This window comes from Sminthopsis crassicaudata, chromosome 3 (genome assembly GCF_048593235.1).
Source record: "Sminthopsis crassicaudata isolate SCR6 chromosome 3, ASM4859323v1, whole genome shotgun sequence".
Taxonomy (NCBI): Eukaryota; Metazoa; Chordata; class Mammalia; order Dasyuromorphia; family Dasyuridae; genus Sminthopsis; species Sminthopsis crassicaudata.
In genome coordinates, this window is record NC_133619.1 from 595,070,495 (window position 1) to 595,094,570 (window position 24,076).

Below are 24,076 nucleotides of genomic sequence, written 5' to 3' on the forward strand. Positions count from 1 at the left end.
TTAATGTTGTACTTTTTATTTTATTTTATTTTTTTTGCTGAGACAATTAGCGTTAAGTGACTTGCTTAGGAAGCAAGCTAAGAAGTGTTAAGTGTTTGAGGCCGGATTTGAACTCAGGTCCTCCTGGTTTTGGGGGGGAAGTATCCACTGCCCCAATATTATACTTTTTCATATGACTAATATATACTACTATCAGATGTTATTATCCAATATTGACAAGGTACTGGTAAGTATACAAGGGGAGTGTAGTAAAAATTTTCCACAATGGTAGTTTAAAAAAAATTATAAGCCCCAAATAGTCACACCAAGAGTTATTAATTAAGTTCCTCTTATGTATAGGCACTTTAGCAGTAAAGCATTAGAGATATAAAAAAGGGGATAAAAAGTTCTTGCTTTCAAGAAACTCACAATCTAATGAGGGAAAGCTATGCCTATAACTTCAGATAAATTATATACAGGATGAATTAGAGAGAATCAATAGAAGGAAGGCATTAACATTAAAGGAGAACAGAAAAATTTTCTTGGGGAAGATGGAATTTTAACTGGGACCCAAAAGAAGTCAAGGAATGTGGGAGGTATAAGGGCTTTAGGGATAAGTCAATGAAAATACCTTGGAAGTATAGGAGTTGGGAAACGTGGTGTCTTATGCAAGGAAACAATATATCTGGGTTATAGAAAATACAGGTATAGGAGTAAGGTATTAAAAAACTGGAACATAGAAGGGAACAGGAAATAAAGGGCTTTGAAAGACAAAAGGATTTTTTGTTTTGATTATGGAGGTAATAGGATTTAAAAATTATTGTTCTTTTACAAAAGAGCAAAAAGCCATCGTCTCTCTTTTCTGCCTCCAAATTGGGCAGAAGTGGAAATTATAATGTACTGATAACATGGTTAACTTGTTAACTTTTATAAATTAGGGGTTAATTGCCCCAATAATATAGGCAATCTTTTATAAAAAGGCTATTAAAGCCCAGAAGTCAGGAGGACCTGAGGCCTCAGACACTTAACACTTCCTAGTTGTATGACCCTGGGCAAGTCACTTAATCCTAATTGCCTTAGAGGGGGGAAAGGCTATTAAATTGATGCATTGTTTGCCTTTGTGACAAATTGTCTTTTTTTCTTTTGTTAATATTTTTAGTCTTTTATAGAGACAGCATGGCAAGTAATGGATAGAGTGCTGGACTTGGAGTCAGGAAGACTTGGATTCAGATCCTTCTTCTGACACCAGTTGTGTAACTATGGCCAAGTCAGTTAACTCTGAACCTCGGTTTCCTCATCTGTAAAACAGGGATAATGATCTATAGAGCACCTAATTCACAGAGCTGTTGTAAAACTTATTCAAGATAATACACATTATTTTTGCAAACTTTAAAGTTAAAATCCACATCAGTTATTTTGTATGGACACTAACAATTTGCATATTTCCCTATAAATAGTAATTATTAACTCTATTTTTAATGAATTACTTAAATGGTTAAGTTATTTAACAGTAGTAATTTGCCTATTTTTGGTCCATCTAGTTTCAAAATGGGATGTTTTTCAAAAGTGTAGTAAATCAGGAGAATGTACTTAACATAGCCATACTCCTTTGGTTATTGAATATATAGTTTTGATAAAAACTTCCTTAAGTTAAAAAAAGTCTGAAAATTTTTCATGTTTTATATTTTACTAGAATCATTGTGCAAACTTGCTATTTATTTAATGAGATTGTTTTATAACAGATGAACTGCCTAGAATGAGATTCAAATGCCCATTCTGCACACATGTGGTAAAACGGAAAGCAGACCTAAAGCGCCACCTTCGTTGCCATACAGGAGAACGGCCCTATCCTTGTGAAGCCTGTGGGAAAAGATTCAGCAGACTAGACCATTTAAGTAGCCATTTTCGAACAGTACGTACTTGAAAATTTTTAATGTTTATTTTAGTAACGTATACTTGTGGATATTAAAACAATAAAGTGCCAGTACTATCGCAAGACAGTCAGGATTTTGCCCAAGGTACAAACATGAAGACAGCTTCCCCAAACCCAAGGCTGCTATCCCCTGAGGTCATAAGGCCATGAAGCTCCTTTCCTTGTTCCTGGGGCCCACTTTCTTTTTTAAAAGGGTGTGTTGATGTTTAGTTTTTACATTACAAACATTTACATATTACTTTCCCTTTGTGGGATCTCTTATAATAAAGTAAAATCTTTAAATAAAATTAATAATACCTCATCTGAAAGCCCATGCAATATTTCCTAGCTACATCATCTTCCCATTAACAGAAATCTTTCCTTCACATTTCTCACTCCATTGGAAAATAATAATAGATTTCTTCTTCTTCTTTTTTTTTTTTTTTTTCTGAGACAATTGGCCAGGATCACACAGCTAGGAAGTTTTAAGTGTCTGAGATTAGATTTGAACTCAGGTCCTCCTGACTTCAGGGCTGGGGCTCTATCCATTGTGCCACCTAAATGCCCCAATAATCAATTTCTTATAACACATGCATAAGCAAAATACCCACCCCAATGCCTGTATACAAATGTGCATGTATGTCTCATCATACACTCTAAATTTATCATGTCTGTGTATGTAATAGATATCATATCTCATTATTGGTCTTCAGGAATCAAAAATAGTCATTAAATTTATCATAGTTATTAAAACTTTCAAAGTAATTGTATAAATTGTTCTTGTTTTACTTATTTCATTCACTGGTTTATAAAAGTCCTCAAAATAGATCATTTTCATAATATTGAAGTTGAGTATAAATTTTTCTTTTGGTTCTGTTTACTTCACTTACCATCAGTTCATATAAATCTTTTCATGCCTTTTTGAGATCATCTCTTTCCTCATTCCTTACAGTCAATAGTATTCCATCACAATGCAGTTATCTAACTTTTTTTAGGTCTGTTCCATATGATCAAACTGAGGTAGTGTAAGACGGTATAAAGTGCCCAGTGTCCTATTAGTATCTGTAGAAAGCTTACCTTATAAAAAATTTTGGAGACCCTGGCCTAATATATCAAAGAACCTAGTGGTTTGAAGCAATGTCAGTAGTAATAATGACTATTCACACTTCAGTGTTTATTTCCAAATCTCATTCCTTTTATGTTCTATACCTAAGTAGATATTATCCTGAAGAATATTACCATGATAGCCCCACTTAAATGTCTTATAGAAGGGATGTTGACAGAGAAATGAATTCTATGAAATCAAGCATTTTGACAACTCTTTGGGTTTTCAGATTGTTATTAAAAAGATGATTTCTAAGTAACAGCATAATTAGTACTGATTCTAATTGTGCTATGTTTGTTAATGTACCTATTAGAAGAGCTAGAGATCATTATTGATCACAAAATAGAAAATTTTGATTATATCAAATTGAAAAGTTTTTGTCCAAACAAAAGTAATGCAGATAAGATTAGAAGAGAAGAAATAAACTGGGAAAACATTTTTACAGTCAAAGCTTCTGATGAAGGCCTCATTTCCAAAAATATAATTTATAAGAAATCAAGCCATTTTCCAATTGATAGTCAAAAGATATGAACAGATAATTGTCAGATGAAGAAATTGAAACTATTTCTAGCCATATGAAAAGATGCTCCAAGTCATTATTAATCAGAGAAATGCAAACTAAGACATCTCTGAGATACCATACATACCTCTCAGATTGGCTAGGATGACAGGGAAAGATAATGCACAATGTTGGAGGGGATGTGAGAAAACAGGGACACTAATACATTGTTGGTGGAATTGTGAATACATCCAGCCATTCTGGCGAACAATTTAGAACTATGTTCAAAAAGGTATCATACTGTGCATACCTTTGATCCAGCAGTGTTACTACTGGGCTTATATCCCAAAGAGATTTTAAAGAAGGGAAAGGGACCTGTAATGTACAAGAGTGTTTGTGGCATCCCTTTTTGTAGTGGCCAGAAACTGGAAACTGAGTGGATGCCCATCAATTGGAGAATGGCTGAATAAATTGTGGTATATGAATATTATGGAATACTATTGTTCTGTAAGAAATGACTAACAGGATGATTTCAGAGAGGCCTGGAGAGATTTAACATAAACTGATGCTGAGTGAAATGAGCAGAACCAGGAGATCATTATATACTTTAACAACAATACTATATGATGATCAGTTCTGATGGATGTGACCATCTTCAACAGTGAGATGAACCAAATCAGTTCCAATAGAGCAGTAATGAACTGAACCAGCTACACCCAGCGAAAGAACTCTGGGAGATGACTATGAACCTAGAACTATGAACATAGAATTCCCAATCCCTTTATTTTTGTCCGCCTGCATTTTGGATTTCCTTCACAGGCTAATTGTACACTATTTCAAAGTCTGATTCTTCTGTTGCAGCAAAATAACTGTTTGGACATGTATACATATATTGTATTTAACTTATACTTTGACATATTTAACATGTATTGTTCAACCTGCCATCTAGGGGAAGGGGTGGGAAGAAGGATGGGAAAAATTGGAACAAAAGGTTTGGCAATTGTCAATGCTGTAAAATTACTCATGCATATATCTGGTAAATAAAAAGCTATAATTAAAAATAAATAAATAAACAAACAAATACATAAATTACAAAAAAAAAGAAAATCCACCTATTTTCAAGGTCTAAAACATTTGCCAATTCTATTTAGTAAGCTATCATCTAAAGAGAAATAGAAAAGAATTATAAGTTATATACAAGACATAATGGAATGGAAAAATTAAGTGATTTAAGATCAGATGGCTAGTAAAATGATAATACTAGGACTTGAGAAAGCAGGTTTTCTCATTTTTAGTTGAGTATTATAAGATATGACACTGCTTTTAAGAAACAATAGCAGGTAACCCTTTCCCCATTAAAAAAAACCCACTAATTTTGTTAAATTTTAATTTGGAGAAAATATTTATTTTCTCTAATGTAACAACAAAAGCCAAATAAAATAAGGTAGGATTTGGGGGTCAAGTTGTGTTAGGGTGAAGATTTTAACTTTCCCAGCCTCATCTTATAGTTGAAAGGACTTTTAAAGATATCTAGTCCAATCCATACTTGAGTGGATCATGCTAGTATCTGCAACTTCTTTTAACCATTCCCCCTGGTATTCCCCTCTAAGACCAAGCACAGGGGAAAAATTAATAGTTCAATTATATCTTCCCATAAATTGTATATTTTTGCCATGTTTTGCCAAAATATTATTTGATTAAAGGAAATTTAAAGTTAGGAAGGATTAAATTAATTATCCTAATTATCAAAACTTTATTTTTTACTTCAAAAGATTTATCAATGTAGACACTCCTTTCCTGATAGAGTGCAAAGCCTTTATTCCAACTTGGTAGTTGCTTTCTTGTGATTTATTATGGCCAGAAAAAGGTGACTGTTGACTAAATGGCCTCTCAAAGCTGATCTTTGTATAACGGTCCATAATCCAGGCACATTCTTAGTCTTTTCAACTTGGTATGAAATTCTAGAGTTTGTGCTGCTATCACGCCAAGTTTCTTTGTGCCATAAGACATCTGTTGGAAGACTGATGTTATAACTTAACATTTTAGAAAAATTCTATCAATTGAAGTATTCTGGAGCTTAAGAATTGAACTTAATGGATATTAATCCTAATAACAAATATGATTTTACTTTAAATCTTTCAAACTTAACCTGAAATTGGATATCCTCTTAAGTGACATCTTTCTGTTTTATAATGTGTCCTTCTTTTGGGAAAAAACCAAAACAACAACAATGATTCTGTATCTATTTAATTATTCTCATAGATTCATCAGGCATGCAAGCTAATCTGCCGAAAATGCAAGCGTCACGTTACTGATCTGACTGGACAGGTGGTACAGGAAGGAACAAGGCGCTACAGACTGTGCAATGAGTGCCTTGCCGAGGCTGGGATAGACAGCATCCCCCTTGATTTGGGAGCCGAACAACCTCTTGCATCCCCTCCAGATGGAGATAAGAAATCAAAATGGCAACTGAATGAAGGACAAAAAAAATCTTATGTGGAGATTGTGGAGGATGGTTCTGCTGATTTGGTCATACAGCAGGTGGATGATAGTGAAGATGAGGAAGAAGAAAAGGAAATTAAGCCTAACATTAGGTAGTTGTGAAAGAACTGACCCGGCATGTCTTGTATTTGAATGCTTACATTTCTCTCTTCCCCTGACGAGAATCTGGTTAACACATCTGTCATACTGGCTTTTTTAAGTGACCTGATCTAATTTGCATGCATTTATGGACAGACCATTAAGTTCACATTCTGAACCATGTTGCTCTGGGGTACCAGTATGTTGCTGCACTGAAAAAGAGAACCTAGCTTGAGTTGGCAGGATGGATGAACAACTCATCTCTCAACTATAAGTAATACTTTTTATACATTAGAAGATCAACTTGAGAAATTTTTCAGTAATAAATATTTAAGATAAATTAACCATAGCCAGACATGAAACTTTATAAGACTTTGCAGATGCTTAAAAAAATTAGATAAGCTATCCTATATTGCATATTCCTGGGGGAAAAAAGGTAAGAGCACATTTCAGAATCTTGCTGCCCACCTCAATGCACTAATAAAAAAATCTTTTATGATCATTTCACATCTGGAACAGCTGATTTATCATTTCAAAATGTATAAGATGGCTTAGGAGTTAGAAAACTACAGTTTTAAGATCAGTATTTGAAGTTAGAAATTCATATGAAGTATTATAGTCAGATTTGTAAAACTTATAAAGTGCAGCTGGAATCAGATGAAAATGTAAATGGAAAGTGAACAAAAAATAAAAACCTTTGTATTTGAATTTGATGCCAGTGAGTTAAATTTGGTGATTGACAAAAAGAGAGAAACAGGCAGCATTTTATTTTAACTTTTCTAAAAGCAAGAAACCAATAGTAAAATTAGGCTAGAGTATCTGAAATCTTGTTGCTTCAGTTTTGTTTGTTTGTTTGTTTGTTTTGTTTTGTTTGCTGAGGCAATTGAGGTTAAATGACTTACCCAGGATCACACTGCTAGGAAGTGTTAGGTGTCTCAGGCCAGATTTGAACTCAGATCCTCCTGTCTTGAGGGCTGCCACTGTATCTATGGGGCCATCTAGCTGCTCCCTTTCAGTTTTAAGGTATGGAAATTTAATAGATTATATTGTTCTTACTGATTATCTTCTGAAACTATTAAGAATAAAGGCAAAGTTGACTAAAATGAATGAGACAGTTTAAATATAGTACTATTAAAGTGTTGCTAAGTAAAACATCTGTTTTTAATAGATTAAATCATTAGCAACACCAACTGTTTTATGTAAGCTAATGCTTCTAAAACTTTGAAAAATTTATATTGAAAATAAAGTTAAAGTATTCTTATTGTTATAATCACTTAGCATGCTTTAAATTTTTTAAACTTAAGCAATTAAGTAAATTTCAGTTTTGCTGAAGTTATAAAATAAATCCAAAAGAACCAAAACTTGTGAGAAATTAGCTATAGTTCTAAAGTTGAAAACCAAATGGTAGAATTAAAGAACTAAGCCACTCTGCATTATTAAAAAGTCAAAGCAAGTGCTGTCACTATTACATTAGAAATAGATTTTTTTGAGGTAAAGGCTGCATGCTCTTAAAATATACAAACATGTTATTACACATCAAAATGGTATCTCTTATTTATATTTTTGTATCCTTTTTTAATTATTATCCTTGATATCAATTTGTGGGCATAAAGATTAATGTATATAAGCACCAATATAAGGCCATTGTCTTTTATGGCATTCTTAGAACTTCATCAGGATTATCCATACTTTAAATTACCTAGGGAAATCTAGCTCATACTCTGGGGTTCTCCAACATAAACATCTCTGAATCAGGATGCTTAAAACTGTTCTGTGCTCATTCTCGAATGGCATTGAGGGCAATGTTGAAACTTTCCCAGAACTAACAGATTTTAATTGGGAATCTATAGGCACAATGGCTAATTTGAAATTCAATCCTATGAATGAAGTAGTATCTCATATGCGCTTTCATTTTACATGTGTACATTTACATTTAAATGTGTGCACTCTCAAAATTTATGTTTTGAATGTTCTTTTATGCTATTATCTTTTCTGCATGGGAATGTAAATACTGTCAGCATGAATGCTAATATTTCTTCTCAACATGGGACCATACCAGGGTATATAGAATAATTGTATTTTTTCAGAAATACTATCCCTTGACAGTAAAGACATTAACCAAGTTATCATTCCCCAAACCAACAACATCCAAATTAAGTAGGTCCAAATTACTGGGTACTTACTGGTGCTTCTTTTTTTCCATTATAGCAAGATATAATTTAAAAACATGACAATATCCTTGCAAAATTTCTAATTAAATTATAAAAGATTGCTGTAATTAACTTTAAAAAAGATTCTAATAAGAACATCTTCTAAATTGCGATTCCATACAAAGCGACTCTTTTCTATAATGAAGCATTCTATACAGAGGATGCTTAATAAATATTCAATTTCAGGGGACTGAAAGGTTGAATATTATATAAGAGAAAATGTTATATGGGGCAGTAATTGCTTAAGTAAGCCTTATACTAAGGATTTTTAAATTTTTTAACACAGGAAACTGATTTAATTTGGAGTGAAGATTACAGTAGTAGACATTTTGTTCATCAACTTCTGAACTCTGTCACAACTGTCAATGGAAGAATGTTAACCGATGATCTTGGATCCTTGCAGAAACAATGTGGAACATTAATTCTCCTTTTAAATGCAGTTCTGCCTGGAGGCAACAAAATGAAGTAGCTTCTTGAATTCTCTTTGAGTTCTATCATCTTAAGATCGCTTACCCTGTATTTAATTGTTATGTAAACAAATGAAGATACTAAAAAAAGAGGATGACTTTTGGAATAGCAAGTAAAATTCTTAATGTGTTCAAATTTTATTATAAATATAGTTGTTAGTTCTGAAGTTTTTCATTGAACATCAAAATTTAGCAACGTTAGTTTTGAACAATTCAATTAAATCATATTACCTGTTGTATAAGCTATGGTAAAAGCACAGTTTAAATCAGTGGTCCTCAAATTTTTTAAATAGGAGGCCAGTTCACTGTCCCTCAGCCCATTTGCCATAACCCCGGGGGCTGCAGTTTGAGAACCCCTGGTTTAAAACCTCAGTTTAAATTTGTCACTGCCACTTACTACCTACACAATAGGCAAGTCACTTCACCTCTCTAATCTTCAGTTTCTTCATCTGTCAAATGAAAAAATTGGACTACATGACTTCTAAGGTGCCTTCTAGCTCTAAATCTATGATCCTGTGATCAAATATGGAGATGGCTTTAATATAAACCAATTAGAAATTTTTGATTCAGTTCCACAAATATTTATTATCTACTTCATACAATGCACCAATAATTACTGCTCTCAAGGAGGTTACATTCTGTTGACAATTTATGAGTTATCAGATGGTTGTTAGTTCAATATTAAATTCACCAAGAATTGTTTTTATAAGCCATGTGGCCTAATAAATATCTCTTCCCCTTATATTTTCAGCTTTTGAAATTTTAATTTTCAAAACTTACTATAAAACATTAAGAAATGGTACATTTAAGAATTTAATTGGAATATTGTGTAACACCATTTCCAGAGCTTTCCTGACATTCAACTATACCTGAAACTACAAATTATAAGTAAAAAATTATATATTACATTTTACTACGATTTACTAGTATTCATATTTAGCCTTTATACTGCATTTTATATTTGCAAAGTGCTGTAATAATCATTTTCCTTCATATACCTATAAAATAGGTCAGTTATTTCACGTTAAAGATAAGGACTCAAAGGCACAAGACATTTAAGTAACAATGGCAGAAATGGAAAGTAAACCCATCAGATTCTTGGAATTTTAGAGTAATATGTACGATTTAGATCATAAACTGTAATGTTTATCACTCTAGTTTTATAAGGTAACTTTTTACAAATAACATTAATTTGTTTTAAAGCATTATATGGATATACCATATGTGAAATAAATATTGTTCATATAAAACAAACTACTTTTAACTACATGAGTTTTAAATGACATGAAATTCAGGTTATCACAAAAATGGCATTAAAAGTATATTAAGATGTCTTTGTAAGTTGTGAAATGTAATTCCTGTTATGTTCAACTTTTTGTTTTGATGTTCAATCCATCTTAATTGAATTTTCGTGCCAATGAGAAGAACAGGGTTTGGAAAAGAAATTACTAAGGCTCCTCAAACCTCATTTTAGATATATCAACATGTCCCCCCTCCCCCATCCCACAAACTTTTAAATCAGATTTTTAAAGCAAGTAATCAAATAGTATACTTATTTAAGTAATCAGATAGTATATTATATATATTATTTCTTGGCAAGTAATCATAGTTATCTTTTCTTTATCCTTTCACTTTCTTATCCTCTTAAGAAAAATGCTAAGTAAATTGACTTTTAAAATAGCTATTTTCTTATTCCATTTCATTTGCTTTTGTTCTTCATATTTTTGTTAAGTTGTAGAAAATTTGTGAAATAGCATCATTTGTTTCTGGGATGGTGGTTTTTCATACCATCAAGAGGAAGGTATCCAGAATCTTGAGTGGACCACTGTGGTGAACTTAAGGGAAAGATATGGACGAGAGTCACAAGGAATAGCTTCAGAAGAGTAAGGTTATAATCTCTATAGCTGGAGGGAATGCTCATATTGGTGACATTACAGATTCATTTAGATATCACCCCAAAAACTTTAGCCATAAACCTAAATGAATAGGATTATTCAAGTCATCCTTCTGGGAAACAACTGAGAATATACCCTTTAGTTTCTACTTGATTGTCTCAAAGTTTGAGGAAGCCAATTGCATTTATATTTATCCCCTAAGAATGATTACCTTTTAATATGAGAAAAAAGAATTTGAGGTTTATTTATTCTCAAAAGAGAGCTTTATGAAATATCTAGATTGGTCTGTTTTTTGATGGTTACTCAGCTCCTTGAGGTCCAATACTATTTTCAAAATACCACTTATAACTACAAACTACTATTTCTTATATAGAGATGTAATACATTTGTGCCCAAAATAAAAGTTCTTCATTATCTGCACTGGAAAAATAGATTCTTAATATGACTTTTACTTATTTTGCTCATTTAGAGATGCAAATAGTTGTTTCATTTAACCCAATAATCCAGGATGAAATTGGAAAGAAAAAAAGATTTTCCTGGAAGTTGTGAACTACAAAGGCAATTCTTCCTACACTCAATTTGAGGGGTGCTTGTGACTAAATCTAGGATGAAAAGGATAAAGTACAAGGTATAAACTAGAACAGAAGATCAAAATGGGAAAAGAGGACAACAATCCAATCAGGCTTTTCCTAGCTAAATTTCTTTTAAAGTTGTATGAGTTTCAAAACACAAAATACTTAACGATATAACTAAAGCACCCTTCCCCATGGGGGGAGGAAAAAAAATTCCAAAGTTTTGAAATTTAGTTTTTGAATTATCTGCAATTTTGGATTTTTCATGCTATTACTCCTAATTATTACTTTTGTTGAAGAAAAAAATTATCCAAACTATACTCTGTGTTAAGCACAATTATGCCAGAAACAATATTAATTGAACATTACATCAAAGCATTTCTTGCATAGAGAAAAATGGATATCCAAATTGCTGGAATTGTGTCATGGATCAACCCTAAGACAATTTGAGGTGACATTTATAGGAATATTGAATAAGCTGCAATATGTTAAAAAATATTGTTTGAGGTCAGCATTCTAGAACAGGGATTTTTAACCTGGGGAATTTGAATTTGAACAGGAAAAAAAAAAGTGCCATTTATTTGCACTAACCTCTAACTGACATTTAGCATTTAATTCAATTATTCTATGAAACAGCACACTACCCTATATTGCGAAAAAGGATCCATGACCAAAAAAAAGTTTAAAAATTTCATTTCAGGGAAAAAAAAATACTTTTTCTTTCTTGACTACTGTTCTCAAGGAAAGGGCTTCTTCTTTATGGTTAATACTTTCATTTCTTCAAAATGGGAAAGAAGATACTGTCCTAAGGGGTGCTATTGCTCCTATCACTTTAAGGGATAATAAAAGAAATGATTTTAACTAAACAAGAAGTAGTTTTTATTCTAAGTTTAATTATCACTCAATCCATTTTTCAGAGGTCTTAATTTCTTGTTCTTGACCTTCCACACATTTTACTAAAGGGAATTCAAAAAGGGTTCTAGACTGTAAAAAGATTCTTAATTTCTTAATATTTTCAGTTTAATTTTAAAAAAAAGTTTAAATACATTTTTATATTCTGAATAAGATAATTTACTAAAAATAGAAAACTGAAAAAAAACCTCAGTGTTTTTATGGTAAAAAGTTTTAGCATTCACAAACAGCATGAAACAAATAGCAATATTACTATGTATAGAACCCTTTATTTTGTTCAGTCATTTCAGTAGTATCCACACTTTTTGTGATTCTTGATAAAGAAACTGGAAACTGAAGAAAACAGGGTTGTTACTTGCCCAAGTTCATACAATTAATCCGTGTCAAAGGCCAGATTTGAACTTGAGAAGATGAGTTCTTTTTAACTTCATGGCTAGTACCCTATCTGCTACTTAGCTGCCCCAGAACCTTTTACAAGTAAATAAAATTAATTATTTCAGTTTTATTCGATTAATTAAATCAAATTAAAGGACATTATTTTAGTTTGAAAAACTTTTAAGATTTTGAACAAAAGAAAATTTATCTTTAAAAAGCAGAATTGTGTTGCTGAAAATGTTATATTTGGTGCCAAGTCACCTTAACTATTTCTAGCTGTACCACTTAAATATTATATGATCTTGAGCAAAAAGTACCTCTCCGAGTCTCAGTTGCATATCTGCAAAATTAAGGTATCATAACATGGATAAACAGGCTAAAAAATTCCTTTCAGATTAAATAGTGTGGCTGATGAGTTATAATTTAGGTTTTTAGCAAAACAATCATTTTTATAAATCTTAAATTTAAGAAGTATACTATACAATGCAACCTTTGAAGTATTCCTGCTTCTCAAAAGGTAGCTGAGATTGTACCAAAGCAAAGATGACAATTTTCCCCCATATTTAGCTATGGTGTTAGAAATTTCTTATAGCTGTAGCAAAAAAGATAAGAAAAAGATAAGAAAAAGAAAGTGAGGAATAAGCAAAGACAAAGGAAGACAGTATATTAAGAGTATATATACTTAAAGACCACAGAAAATTTTTAAAAAATTAATTGAAAAAAATTAGCTTTTGTAAAGTAATAATACAAGATAAATTTCTCCAAAGCACAAACATTTCTCTGTTACTAACAACTTCAGAGGAAGAGAGAAAATTCATTTAAAACAACAACAAAGTACATTAACGATCTGGGAGTTAATCCACCAACACACACAACCATTACAAGATAATTTTCACAGTAATAAACCGATTTAAATGCCTGGAAAAAATTCAACATTCATATTTGCTCTTGTATATGATATAAAATACTGGATATAAAGTCAACAAGCCAGGAACTGTACTGAGCTAAGGATATCAAAAAAAGGCAAAAAATAAACCTAGTTCAAGGAGTTCAGTTTAATAGGAGAGACCACATTCAAACTATTAATGTATAAACAAGATATTTCCAGGGAAAATGACCAATGGAGGGAAAGCACTAGCATTGAGGAAGCTCAGGAAAATCTTCATGTAGAAGGTAAGATTTTAGTAGTTAGGCTTGAAGGAAATCTGGGAAGGATATAGTAATAAAAAGGGAAAGAATTGCAAACTTGGGTGTAGTCAACTGAAAATGAATGGAGCAGGGTAATACAGTTTCTGCTAGGAAGGCAAGGAAGTCAAAGTAGCTAAATCAACCAGTTCGTAGAAACTGAGTGTAAGACAACTGGGAAAGTAGGAGGTTATAAAAAGCTTGAAAAACTAAACAAAGAATTTTATATTTGACCCCAGAGGTCGTCGACAGCCAGAGGAATTTACTGAATTGGGAGGGGAAGGGAGAGCAAGGTGTGTATTGTCCAGATCACTTTTAGAAAGACCAATTTGGTAGTTGAGTCTAATAGGATTGTTTGGGGTAGGAAGAAACTTGAGGTCAGAAGTCCTGTAATAGCCTAAGTATAAGATAATGAGAGCCTACACTGCTGGAGTGTCAGATGTCTCATATATATATATAGTGTTTCAAATCTTATATATAAAATATATATATATATATATAATATATATAATGCTTCAAAGGTAGATTTAATTTATAAGATGGAGTGTGTATATGTATATATATATATATATATTTATTTATATCTATATCTATATATGATGTTTTAAAAATAGATTTATTATATAAGATATTTCAAAGGTAGATTTAATAGAACTTGAACTTTGCAACAGATTCCAGGGCCTACAAACTGAACTACTCTGAACTGCTGATGCAAAAAGCAGGTTCTGAACTAGCTCTGGCTTGGGGGGGAGCAGAAAGGGGAGAACAGAGACTTAAGAAATGGAGGAAGCAAGCGCAGGACATCCTTCATGGTGGGAGTTATGTAGCACTCCATCAAGTCAGAAAGAAAGAGCCTCTAGCTGGAGCCATAATCATTCAGAAGTTAGCTGAGGTAGAGACTTAGGCTGAGGAATCCTGAATTGCCCAGTGTGGAGAAAGCTGAGATGTTTTGAGATCCAGCCTCTAAAGAAATTATAGTCAGAGAGGAGTGTGCCAGGAATGCAGTGATAAGAAAAATAACTACAGGGGATGGGAGAAGAAAGTTACAGAAGTCAGAAAAAATTCAGGGGAAGAAATCTCAAAGACTTTGAACACAAACAGATAAATCAAAAGGCAGAACAGTTACAGAAGGAAACAACTTCCACATTTAGTAAATGAGCTCAGGTATCTGAACATTACAACATGGGAGGGCACATAAAAAGAACTTGGAAGGAAAGCTGGGGGATAGAGGGGAATATGGAAGTGCCAGAGTTTAAGCAAAGGCTAGCAATGAGGGAAAGATGATTTCTGTGGTCTCAGAAAGAGGAAAAACTATAGTAAGAACAGGTGAGGAAGGGGGAAAAAGATAAAGTGAGGAGGTCTAACTTTAGAGGTGGGAAGGGATTCCACTGATGAATGCAATTATGGGTAAGGGGAGATGAAGACCTTACACTGGATGAATTGATGCCTGAAAAGTCTACTTTGTCCTGGGAGTGGGTGATATACTCGAGAGAATCATCCAAAAACCTACTTGAAACGATTAACAGCTGTAGCAAAATTGAAGGATATAAAATAAATCACCACAAATCATCAGCATTTCCAAATGTTATTAACAAAGCCCAGCAGCAAATCATAGAGAAATTCCACTTAAAATAACCATAGGCAAAATAAAATATTTGGGTTTCTACATGGCAAGACAAATCCAGGAAAACAATTACAAAACACTTTTCACCCAAATAAAGTCAGATCTAAACAATTGGAAAAAATATAAATTGCTCAATTATTGCTCAATACCAGTAAAACTGGCAAGAATTATTTTATAGAACTAGAAAAAATAATAAAATTCACCTGGAAGAACAAAAGGTCAAGAATATAAAAGGAATTAATGAAAAAAATTTACAAAGGACGATGGCCTAGCAGTATCAGACCTAAAACTCTATTATAAAATAGCAGTCATCAAAACCACATGGTTTTGGCTAAGAAATAGAGTGGTGGGTCAGTAGAAAAGGTTAGCTATACATGACGCAGTAATCAATGATTATAGTAATCTGGTGTTTGACAAACCCCCATACTCCAGCTTTTGGCATAAGAATTCACTTTTGAGTTCTTACTAGTAGAACTGGAAAATAATGTTGGAAACGCAGTATAGACCCACATCTCATACCCCATACCAAAATAAGGTAAAAATGGGTACATGATTTAGGGCTAAAGGGAGATAACAAACAAATTAGGAGAACAAGCGATAGTTTGTCTATTAGATCTTTGGAAAAGGGAGGAATTTATGGCCAAAGAAGAATTAGAGAAGGATTATGAAATGAAAAATGGACAATTTTGATTACATTAAATTAAATTGCACAAACAAAAGCAATACAGCCAAGATTAGAAGTAAAGCAGAAAGCTAGGGGGGGAAATTTATAGCCAGTGTTTCTGATAAATGCCTCATTTCTAAAATACATAAAAAACTGAGTCAATTTAAGAATACATGTCATTCTCTAATTGATAAATGGTCAAAGGATATGAACAGACAATTCTCAGATAAAGACATTAAAGCATAGTAACAAAGAAAATAAAACAAGAGATGGAAAGAAAATTTACTATGCATCAAGTGAATCCAGAAAAACAGGAGTTGCCATCATTTTATCAAAGCAAAAAGAAACACACAAAAAATAAGTGAGGACAAATAAGGAAACAATATTATGCTGAAAGGAGTCATAGAAAACAAACAAACAAACAAACCAATTTTCAGTAACAAAACTGTATGCTCCAAATTTCTAACCATCCAAATTCATAAATGAAACATCTGAGCTTCAAGAAGACATAAATAGTAACACAGTGACAGGATACTTTCATTTCTCTTTCTCAGTTTTGGTTGTCTTAAAAAATGATAAACAAAAGGGAAAATTTGGAACTGAAAAAGTGCTGGAGAAACCAGAGTTAAAAGACATATAGTATTTTTTGAAAAGGACAGCAAAAGGACATATACATATCACTGTGCCACTGGAAGTTGTATAAAAAACTGACCACATACTAAGCACAGAGATATTGCAAATCAATGTAAGAAGCAGAAAGAGTCAATGCATCTTTTACAGATCATAAATAAACAATAAAAAGAAATTGGTTAAGGCACCACAAATACACATATGAATCCAAATGGAGTTATTGCAATGAAATATTAAATATTGAGTTGGTCAAAGAAAAAAATCAACAATTAAAAATTATGTAAACTAAACATGCATTTAAAAATTAGAAAAAACTAAAATGATAAAGATGAAATATTAAAAATTAGAGGGGAAATAGATAAACTGAAACCAAAACCCCCATAGAAATGATAAATAAAACTAAGTTGGTTTTTTGAAAAGATTAATAAACTTGATTAACCCTGCGTTAATCTGATTAAAAAGAGAGCAAAAAAACCAAATCAACAAAATAACGAATAAGTAGCAAAATCAGAAGTAAAAAGAATAACCAATACATATTATGCATAGGTATATGCTTACAAAACTGACAACATGAAAGATAAAAGACTGCCTTCAAAAATATAAAATATTCAAACTGTAGGAAGACAAAGATTTTAAATCATCAGATCTCAGAAAAGGAAACAGATAGAGCTGAAAAGGAACTGCCAGAGGAAAAGATACGTGGACCTGATGGATTCACAGTAGAATTCTATCAAACTTTTAAGAAACAGTAGTACTGATACTTCACAAATTGTTCTCACAAATTGAAACAGTCCTAATTAGTCCTAATTTCTAAGCCAGAGAAAGACAAAACATGGAAAGAAAACCATAGGCCAATATCATTAATGAACACTGATTCAAATTTTTAAACAAAATCCTATTAAATAGATTTCAGCAGTATAACCAGAAAATCATATATTCTGATCAAATAAGATTTATACCAGGGAGGGAAAGTTGGTTCAACATAACTGAAAACAATCAACATTATTAATCATATTAAAAGCCAAAACATTCCAAACCACATGATTATCTCAATAGATGCAAAAAAAAAAGTATTTGACAAAGAATGCTAAACCCCCCACAAATTCTAGGTATAGACTTGTAAAAAAATATTTTAATATAAAAATTTTATTTAAAAACAAAAGCGGGTATCATATGCAATGGGAATATACAGAAACTTTTCTAATAAATATTTGATATGATTCTGAAAATGGCTATCAATGGCAATGAGACAAAAGAAAAGAATTAAAGATATGCTGGAAGGCAAAGAGAAAATGAAACTATCCTTGTTTGCTGAGGATATGATGATTTACTTGGAAAACCCCAGGGAATCAGCAAATGATACTAACTGAAACTATAGATTCGTCAAAGTTGCTGAAAATAAAAAGTTTTATTGAAAAATTGCTACAAAATAAATCTTCAAAAATTATTTGCAATATTTCCATATAATAACAAAACACAATAATCAATTAAATAAAGGGAAATCCCATTCCAGATAATTACAAAATGCATAAAGTATCTGGAGATCAACCTCCAAAACATTTATAGCAGCAGGGTTTTTTGTTTGTTTGCTTGTTTTTAATAGTTAAAAATTGGAAATAATAGGTACCCATCAACTGGGGAATGATTAAGTAAATTATGATATGTAAATGTTTTAGAATAATACTATGATATAAAAAATGATGAGTTAGATGAATCTAGAGAAGCATGGAAAAATCTGTATGAATCAATTCAGAGCAAAGTGAGCAAATTCAAGGAAACAGTATATATGCTAACTATACAATGTAAAAAAAGAGAGACACCAAAAAAAAAAAAATCAAGAGTAAATGTAACAAAAATATAAAGATCAAGTGAAAATCAAATGAAGATATATGAGAAGATACTCCCCACATACCCTTTTGTGAAAGTTGAATGTCCACAGATATTAAACATTGCACATGTTTTAGTGCATGCATAAAAATAAAAAATATCAACAAAAATTTATTTTTTAATAAGAAATAAATGTATACACGATATATGTAGAATAAAGGAAAGATGATACTTGAAGGAAAAGCTCTAACTGCTTGGAGGGACTAGGAAAAGCCTCTTGTAAAAAGTGACATTTGAGTCAAATCTTGAAGGAAGCTGAAATCCTAACAGGTAGATGGAAAAATCATTCAGGCAGATTTCAGAAAGAAAATTTTCAGAAGAAATATCATTCAAGCTTGAGGACAGTAGTGAAAAAAAAAAAAGGCATGAAGATGTAAGATAGTATGTTTTGTTCAAAGAATTGTGTGGCTGGATTATAAAATGTGTGAAGAGAAGTAAAATATAAGAAAACTAAACACCTCTGGAAGGGCTTCAAATGCCAGAAACTTTCTATTTAATTCTGAAGGTAACAGGGAGATAGTAGAATTTACTTAGGTGAGGGAAGGTACAATATGGTCTAAACTATGTTTTAGGAAAATTATTTTGGTAGCTGAGTAGAGGATGAATTGGTATAGGGAGAGACTTGGGGTAATGAAACCAATCTGAAATTTACTACTACAAGACAGGTAAAGAGATGACAAGTGGGTCTGAGTTAGAATGATAGCTATGGAAATAGAAGAGGATGTATAAGAGAGATGTATGAATCTACATTCAAATTGCTACATTATTAACTGATTGAATGTATAAACTGAGTGCGAAAAAATGAGTAGTGAACCTCTGACTAAGAGAATTGTAGTGACAATTATAGCAATCAGAAAGCTTAGAGGGAGAGAGGAAAGGAAATAAGTAGGGAAATAATAAAAGGAGAGGAGGGAATTGACAATAGCAAAACTATTTAGCATGGGATAAATAAGCTGATCTGTGAAATAAATTAGATAAGTATAACAAATGTACACAAGCAGTCTGGTGTTTAGTTAACCCAAGAATATAAATTACTATCTAAGAGAGTTTATGACAAGAGTTGCCAGGAAAACTAAAAGCAGATGGGTACTTTCAGGATTATGCCTCTAGAACTGGAAAAAAATCTCAAAGGTCATATAGTCTAATCCTCTCATTTTAGAGATGAGGAAACTGAGTCAAATCACTTGCCCAAAGTCACAGAAGTAGCAAATGTATTGGGGTGAAATTTGAATTCATGTCCTCTGAAGTTTAAGTCAATCATCTTTTCACTAAGGTAAGAAAAAAAAAGTTTTATTCTAGCATCTTGTACCACCTGCTCTAGCAAATTTCTTTTTTCCTCATATTTTTAAAATTGTATTTTCTCCAATTACATGTAAAACAACTTTTTTTGTTGTTATATGTGTATACTCAATTTTTTACATTATTTCCATGTGAATCATGTTAGGAGAGAAAAATCAGGACAAAAGGAAAAAACCACAAGAGAAAAAAAAAAAAGAAAAAAGTGAACATAGCATGTATTGATTTGCATTATCTCCATAATTTTTTCCTCTGGATGCAGATGGCATTTTCCATCCAGAGTTTATTGGGAATGTCTTAGATCACTAAACCACTGAGAAGAAACAAATGTGTCATAGTTGATCATTGGCACAATCTTGCTATTGCTGTGTACAATGTTATTTTAGTTCTGCTTGGTTCACTCAGCAGCTCATGTATGTCTTTCCTGGTCTTTCTAAAGTCAGCCAATGGAACAATAATAGTGTATTACTTTCATATATTATAACTTATTTAGCCATTCCCCAATTGATGGGCAGCTAGCTATTTATTTTCTAATTCTCTGCCACCACAAAAATAGCTGCTACAAACATTTTTTGTACATGTGAGCCCTTTTCCCCCTTTTATGATTTCTTTGTAATATAGACCAAGTACTACAGCAAAATTCAAACAAATAAATTATTTAAATGTAAAAGTCATATCAAAGAACAAAAGGTCAGGAACTTTAAAATAACCATGGGGGAAAAATGTAAAGGAAAGTAGTATCAAAGTGTAAACCATATTACAAGGTGAAGGCATTGTTGAAGTGTGAAATGGATAATTTTGATTATTTTAAAGAAATTTTTTTATATGAATAAAATCTATGCAGCCAAGAATAGAAGGAATGCAGAAATCAAGAAGTAGGAAGAATGGGCAAACAATCAAAAAAAGAATCCCACCATAATGAGCTATTGTAGTGGCAGGGATGCTCAAGACACAAATGCAAAAGAGAAGGACTACAAAACATCTCTCTATATTGCCTCGGAGAAAAACATATCTTAGCCACAAACTCAGCTAGAATTCCAGAAACAGATGAAGCAAAAGTTAAAAAAATATTTTTATAAATTAAATAAGAAGACTTGAGGGGGAAAAATAGAAAAAGAAATGAGCCATGGAAGAATTGGAAATGGAATTAACAACTTGGCATAAGAAGTACAAAACCTTGCCCAAATAATAAACTCTCTCAAAATTAGATTGGATCAGATAGAAGCCAATGACTGTGAGACGAAGAAATATTCAAACAAAGACAACAGGCTGAAGAAATACAAGGCAATGTAAGATACTCAAACTAAAAACTGGCCTGGAAAACAGATTGAAGAAAAAATATTTAAGAAACATTGAATTATCTGAATACCATGACACGCCTGCACCAAAAAAGGGCAAAGACATCAAATTTTAAGAAACTTAAAAGCACTCAAGTCTCTCATATAGAATCAGAAAGCAAAGTAGAAATAGAAAGAAACCACCAATCATCCCCCTACCACCAAAAAATGAAAACTTCAAGGAGCATTTGAAGCCAAAATCCAAGTTAAAGGAAAAAAAAAAAAAAAAAAAAAAGGCTAAACAACCAGAAAGAATTAAAAAGCCACAGTTAGGATCACACAATTAAGCAACTATCACTAAGAAAAACAAACAAAAAAACAGAGAATTTGGAATAAGATATTCCAGAAAGCAAAGGCTATGGACTTTCAGTCAAAAATTACTTACCAAGAAAAACTAAGTAAAATGGGGAAAAATGGATCTTTAATAAAATAGGATATCCAAACATTCCTAATGAAAAGACCAGATATGTGGAGAGAATATGAAGTACAAAGGTAGGAATGGAGAGATATTAAAAAATAAACATGATTGAACAATGAGGATTAAACAAAGATATATTGTTCACATTCAAATGAGGGAGATAATGCATGTGTCTTATTATCTGCATTCTCAGATGGAGTCCAATTAGATAAGGGCTAGGAGTGGTTGTGTTATACAGTGTTGTTCTTAAGAAAATAATAATGTAGAGTCAAAATGGCGGAATTTTTGCCTAGCTTATATAATACACCTCCTCTAGAACAGCCTAGAGAACGTAGCAGGCTAAATTCTAATTGAAAATGCAATAAAAAAAAAAAAGTCACTAGGAGTTATTTTTAGAACCCAAGGCAGTTTAAAGAAATATATAGAGATGTTTGCCAACACTGAGGCATCATTGGGGTAATATTTCAGCACCCAAGGGCAGAAAGAGAGCTGAGCCAGAGCACCACAGTAGGAAATACTGAGGTAGAAAGAAATCCCAGGAGATCCCTGAACTAGTGCTAAGTACAGGAACCATCTGGCACCTGTTTCCCATTACCCAGTTATTGGGCACATATCTAGGTCAGAGAGAATCAGTCCCAAACAAATGCTGGATCTAGTTGAGTACCAAGCATGGAACACATTCTGGAAATATAGCTATGTGGCTCTGAGCCTGAAAACCAAGCAGCAGGAACTTAGTTCTAGCTTTTAGTTCAGTGTTTAAACCTTTGATGAAATAACTAGGGCTGAAGTCCCTCACAGAAAGGGAGTCAGCAGTTCAATTGCTCTGAACTTCGCAGAGGACTAATAGTGACTGAGTCCAGTAGCAGTCTACTCAAATTCATACACAAACCAATAAAGTAAAACTCAAGAACATGCAGAAGAGGACAGTAATCTTTCAGATTTTACTTTGGGAGCACTGAAAATTTGTAGGTCCCCAGACAGAGCTATGAAAGCAGCAGGACATAAAAACACTGAAGCCCAATCTTCCCACCTCCTAAAGTACACAGTTAGAAGTAATATAAAATCCAAAATCAAGAAATAGGATGGAAGAACCAGAAATCAAAAAAAGGACCCAATCATAAAGAGCTACTAGGGAAGCTCAAGAGACAAATATAAAAGACAATGACTTAAAAAACATCTACAAGCAAAATCTCAAAGGAAATTGCTCCCCGTATACAATCCCAACAAGAAGAATTAGAAAAGTTAGTCAAAATAAAAAAAAAAGAATATACCCCCCCAAAAAAAGAAAAATTAATGATTTTAAAAACCAAATGAGAGTAGTAGAGAGGAAAACATAGGAAACAAAATGAGAGCTAGGCAAAAAAAAGTTATAAAAAGATTGCTTGATAAAAGAGGTACAAAACCTTACAAAAGAAAAAAAAATGCCTTAAAAATTAAAATTGGCCAAATGGAAACTAAGACTCCATATGACATAAAAAATAATTTTAAAAAAGTTAATCTCCATATGACATCAAAAAATAATAATTTTTAAAAAGTTAAAAGACTCAAAAAATAGGAAATTTGAAATATCTCAGAAAAAAAGCAACTGACTTGGAAAATAAAGTCAGTAGAGAGAATTTTAAAATCATTGTACTACTTGGAAGCAGGAAACAAAAAGCCACCTAGAATTATACCAAGGTATTCTGTCTAATTAGATTGACTCTAAAGCTTCACTATAATTAGATAGAGGTCTTGGTGTTATTCTACTGTATTCTACTATGATCTCAAAAGAATAGATGGATGACTTTTGATCTAATTTTTCTTGTGCAGCATAATGAATATGAAAATATGTTTAGAAGAAATGCACATATTTAACCTATATCAGAGTGCTTGCTGTCTAGAGGAGGAGGAGAGGGAGAAAAATTTGGAACACAAGGTTTTCCAAAGGTAAATGTTGAAACTCTTCGCATGTATTTGGAAAAATAAAAAAAAACTTAAAAAAAAAAAGAGTGGAAGGGTGAGATGGAAGAATTCATGGGGTGGAAGGTGAGGGAAGAGCAAAAGAATAGGGAAAATTATCTCACAAATGGGGAGTACAATGAAGGATTTATACAATAGAGGGGACTGTTGGGGTGGGAAGCACATACATGCAAAGTTGGGTACATAGAAATTCATGTTACTAACAGGAAAGAAGGGCAGAAAAGAATTAAGAGGAAAGGAACAGGAGGAGGGACAGAATAAGAGGGAGAACAGATTAAGGAAGGAAGGCAGGTGTGAGAAGCAAAACAAACTCTTCAAAAGGAAACAGGGAAAAAAGAAGGAAAAGTACAATATAAAAATGGAAAGAAACAAAATTGGCAATCAATGCTATAAATGTGAATGGGATGAACTCACCTAGAAAATGGAAGAAAAGAGAAGACTGGATTAGAAATTAGAATCAAACAATACACTGTTTACAAGAAACAAACATGAAACAGAAAACTACCTGGGAGTTAAAATGAAAGACTAGAATAAAATCTATTATTCTTTCATCTATAAAAAAAGATCAGT

The 24,076-nt window shown here is 32.4% G+C and overlaps 1 protein-coding gene across 3 annotated transcripts in view; it reads left to right on the plus strand.

The window, feature by feature from the left end:
- Positions 1-10,086, plus strand: part of ZBTB8A (zinc finger and BTB domain containing 8A) — a 33,547-nt gene extending 23,461 nt beyond the window's left edge. For 2 of the 3 annotated variants that reach the window (XM_074305376.1, XM_074305377.1), the window contains exons 5-7: positions 1,722-1,891; positions 5,758-6,089; positions 8,572-10,086. In XM_074305376.1, coding sequence (XP_074161477.1) covers positions 1,722-1,891; positions 5,758-6,089; positions 8,572-8,584 — 515 coding nt within the window. In that variant the 3' untranslated portion in view covers positions 8,585-10,086. Of the gene's footprint in view, positions 1-1,721; positions 1,892-5,757; positions 6,512-8,571 lie in introns of all 3 variants that reach the window. The other variant, XR_012488515.1, reaches the window with a different exon arrangement.
- Positions 10,087-24,076: the final 13,990 nt, after the last annotated feature.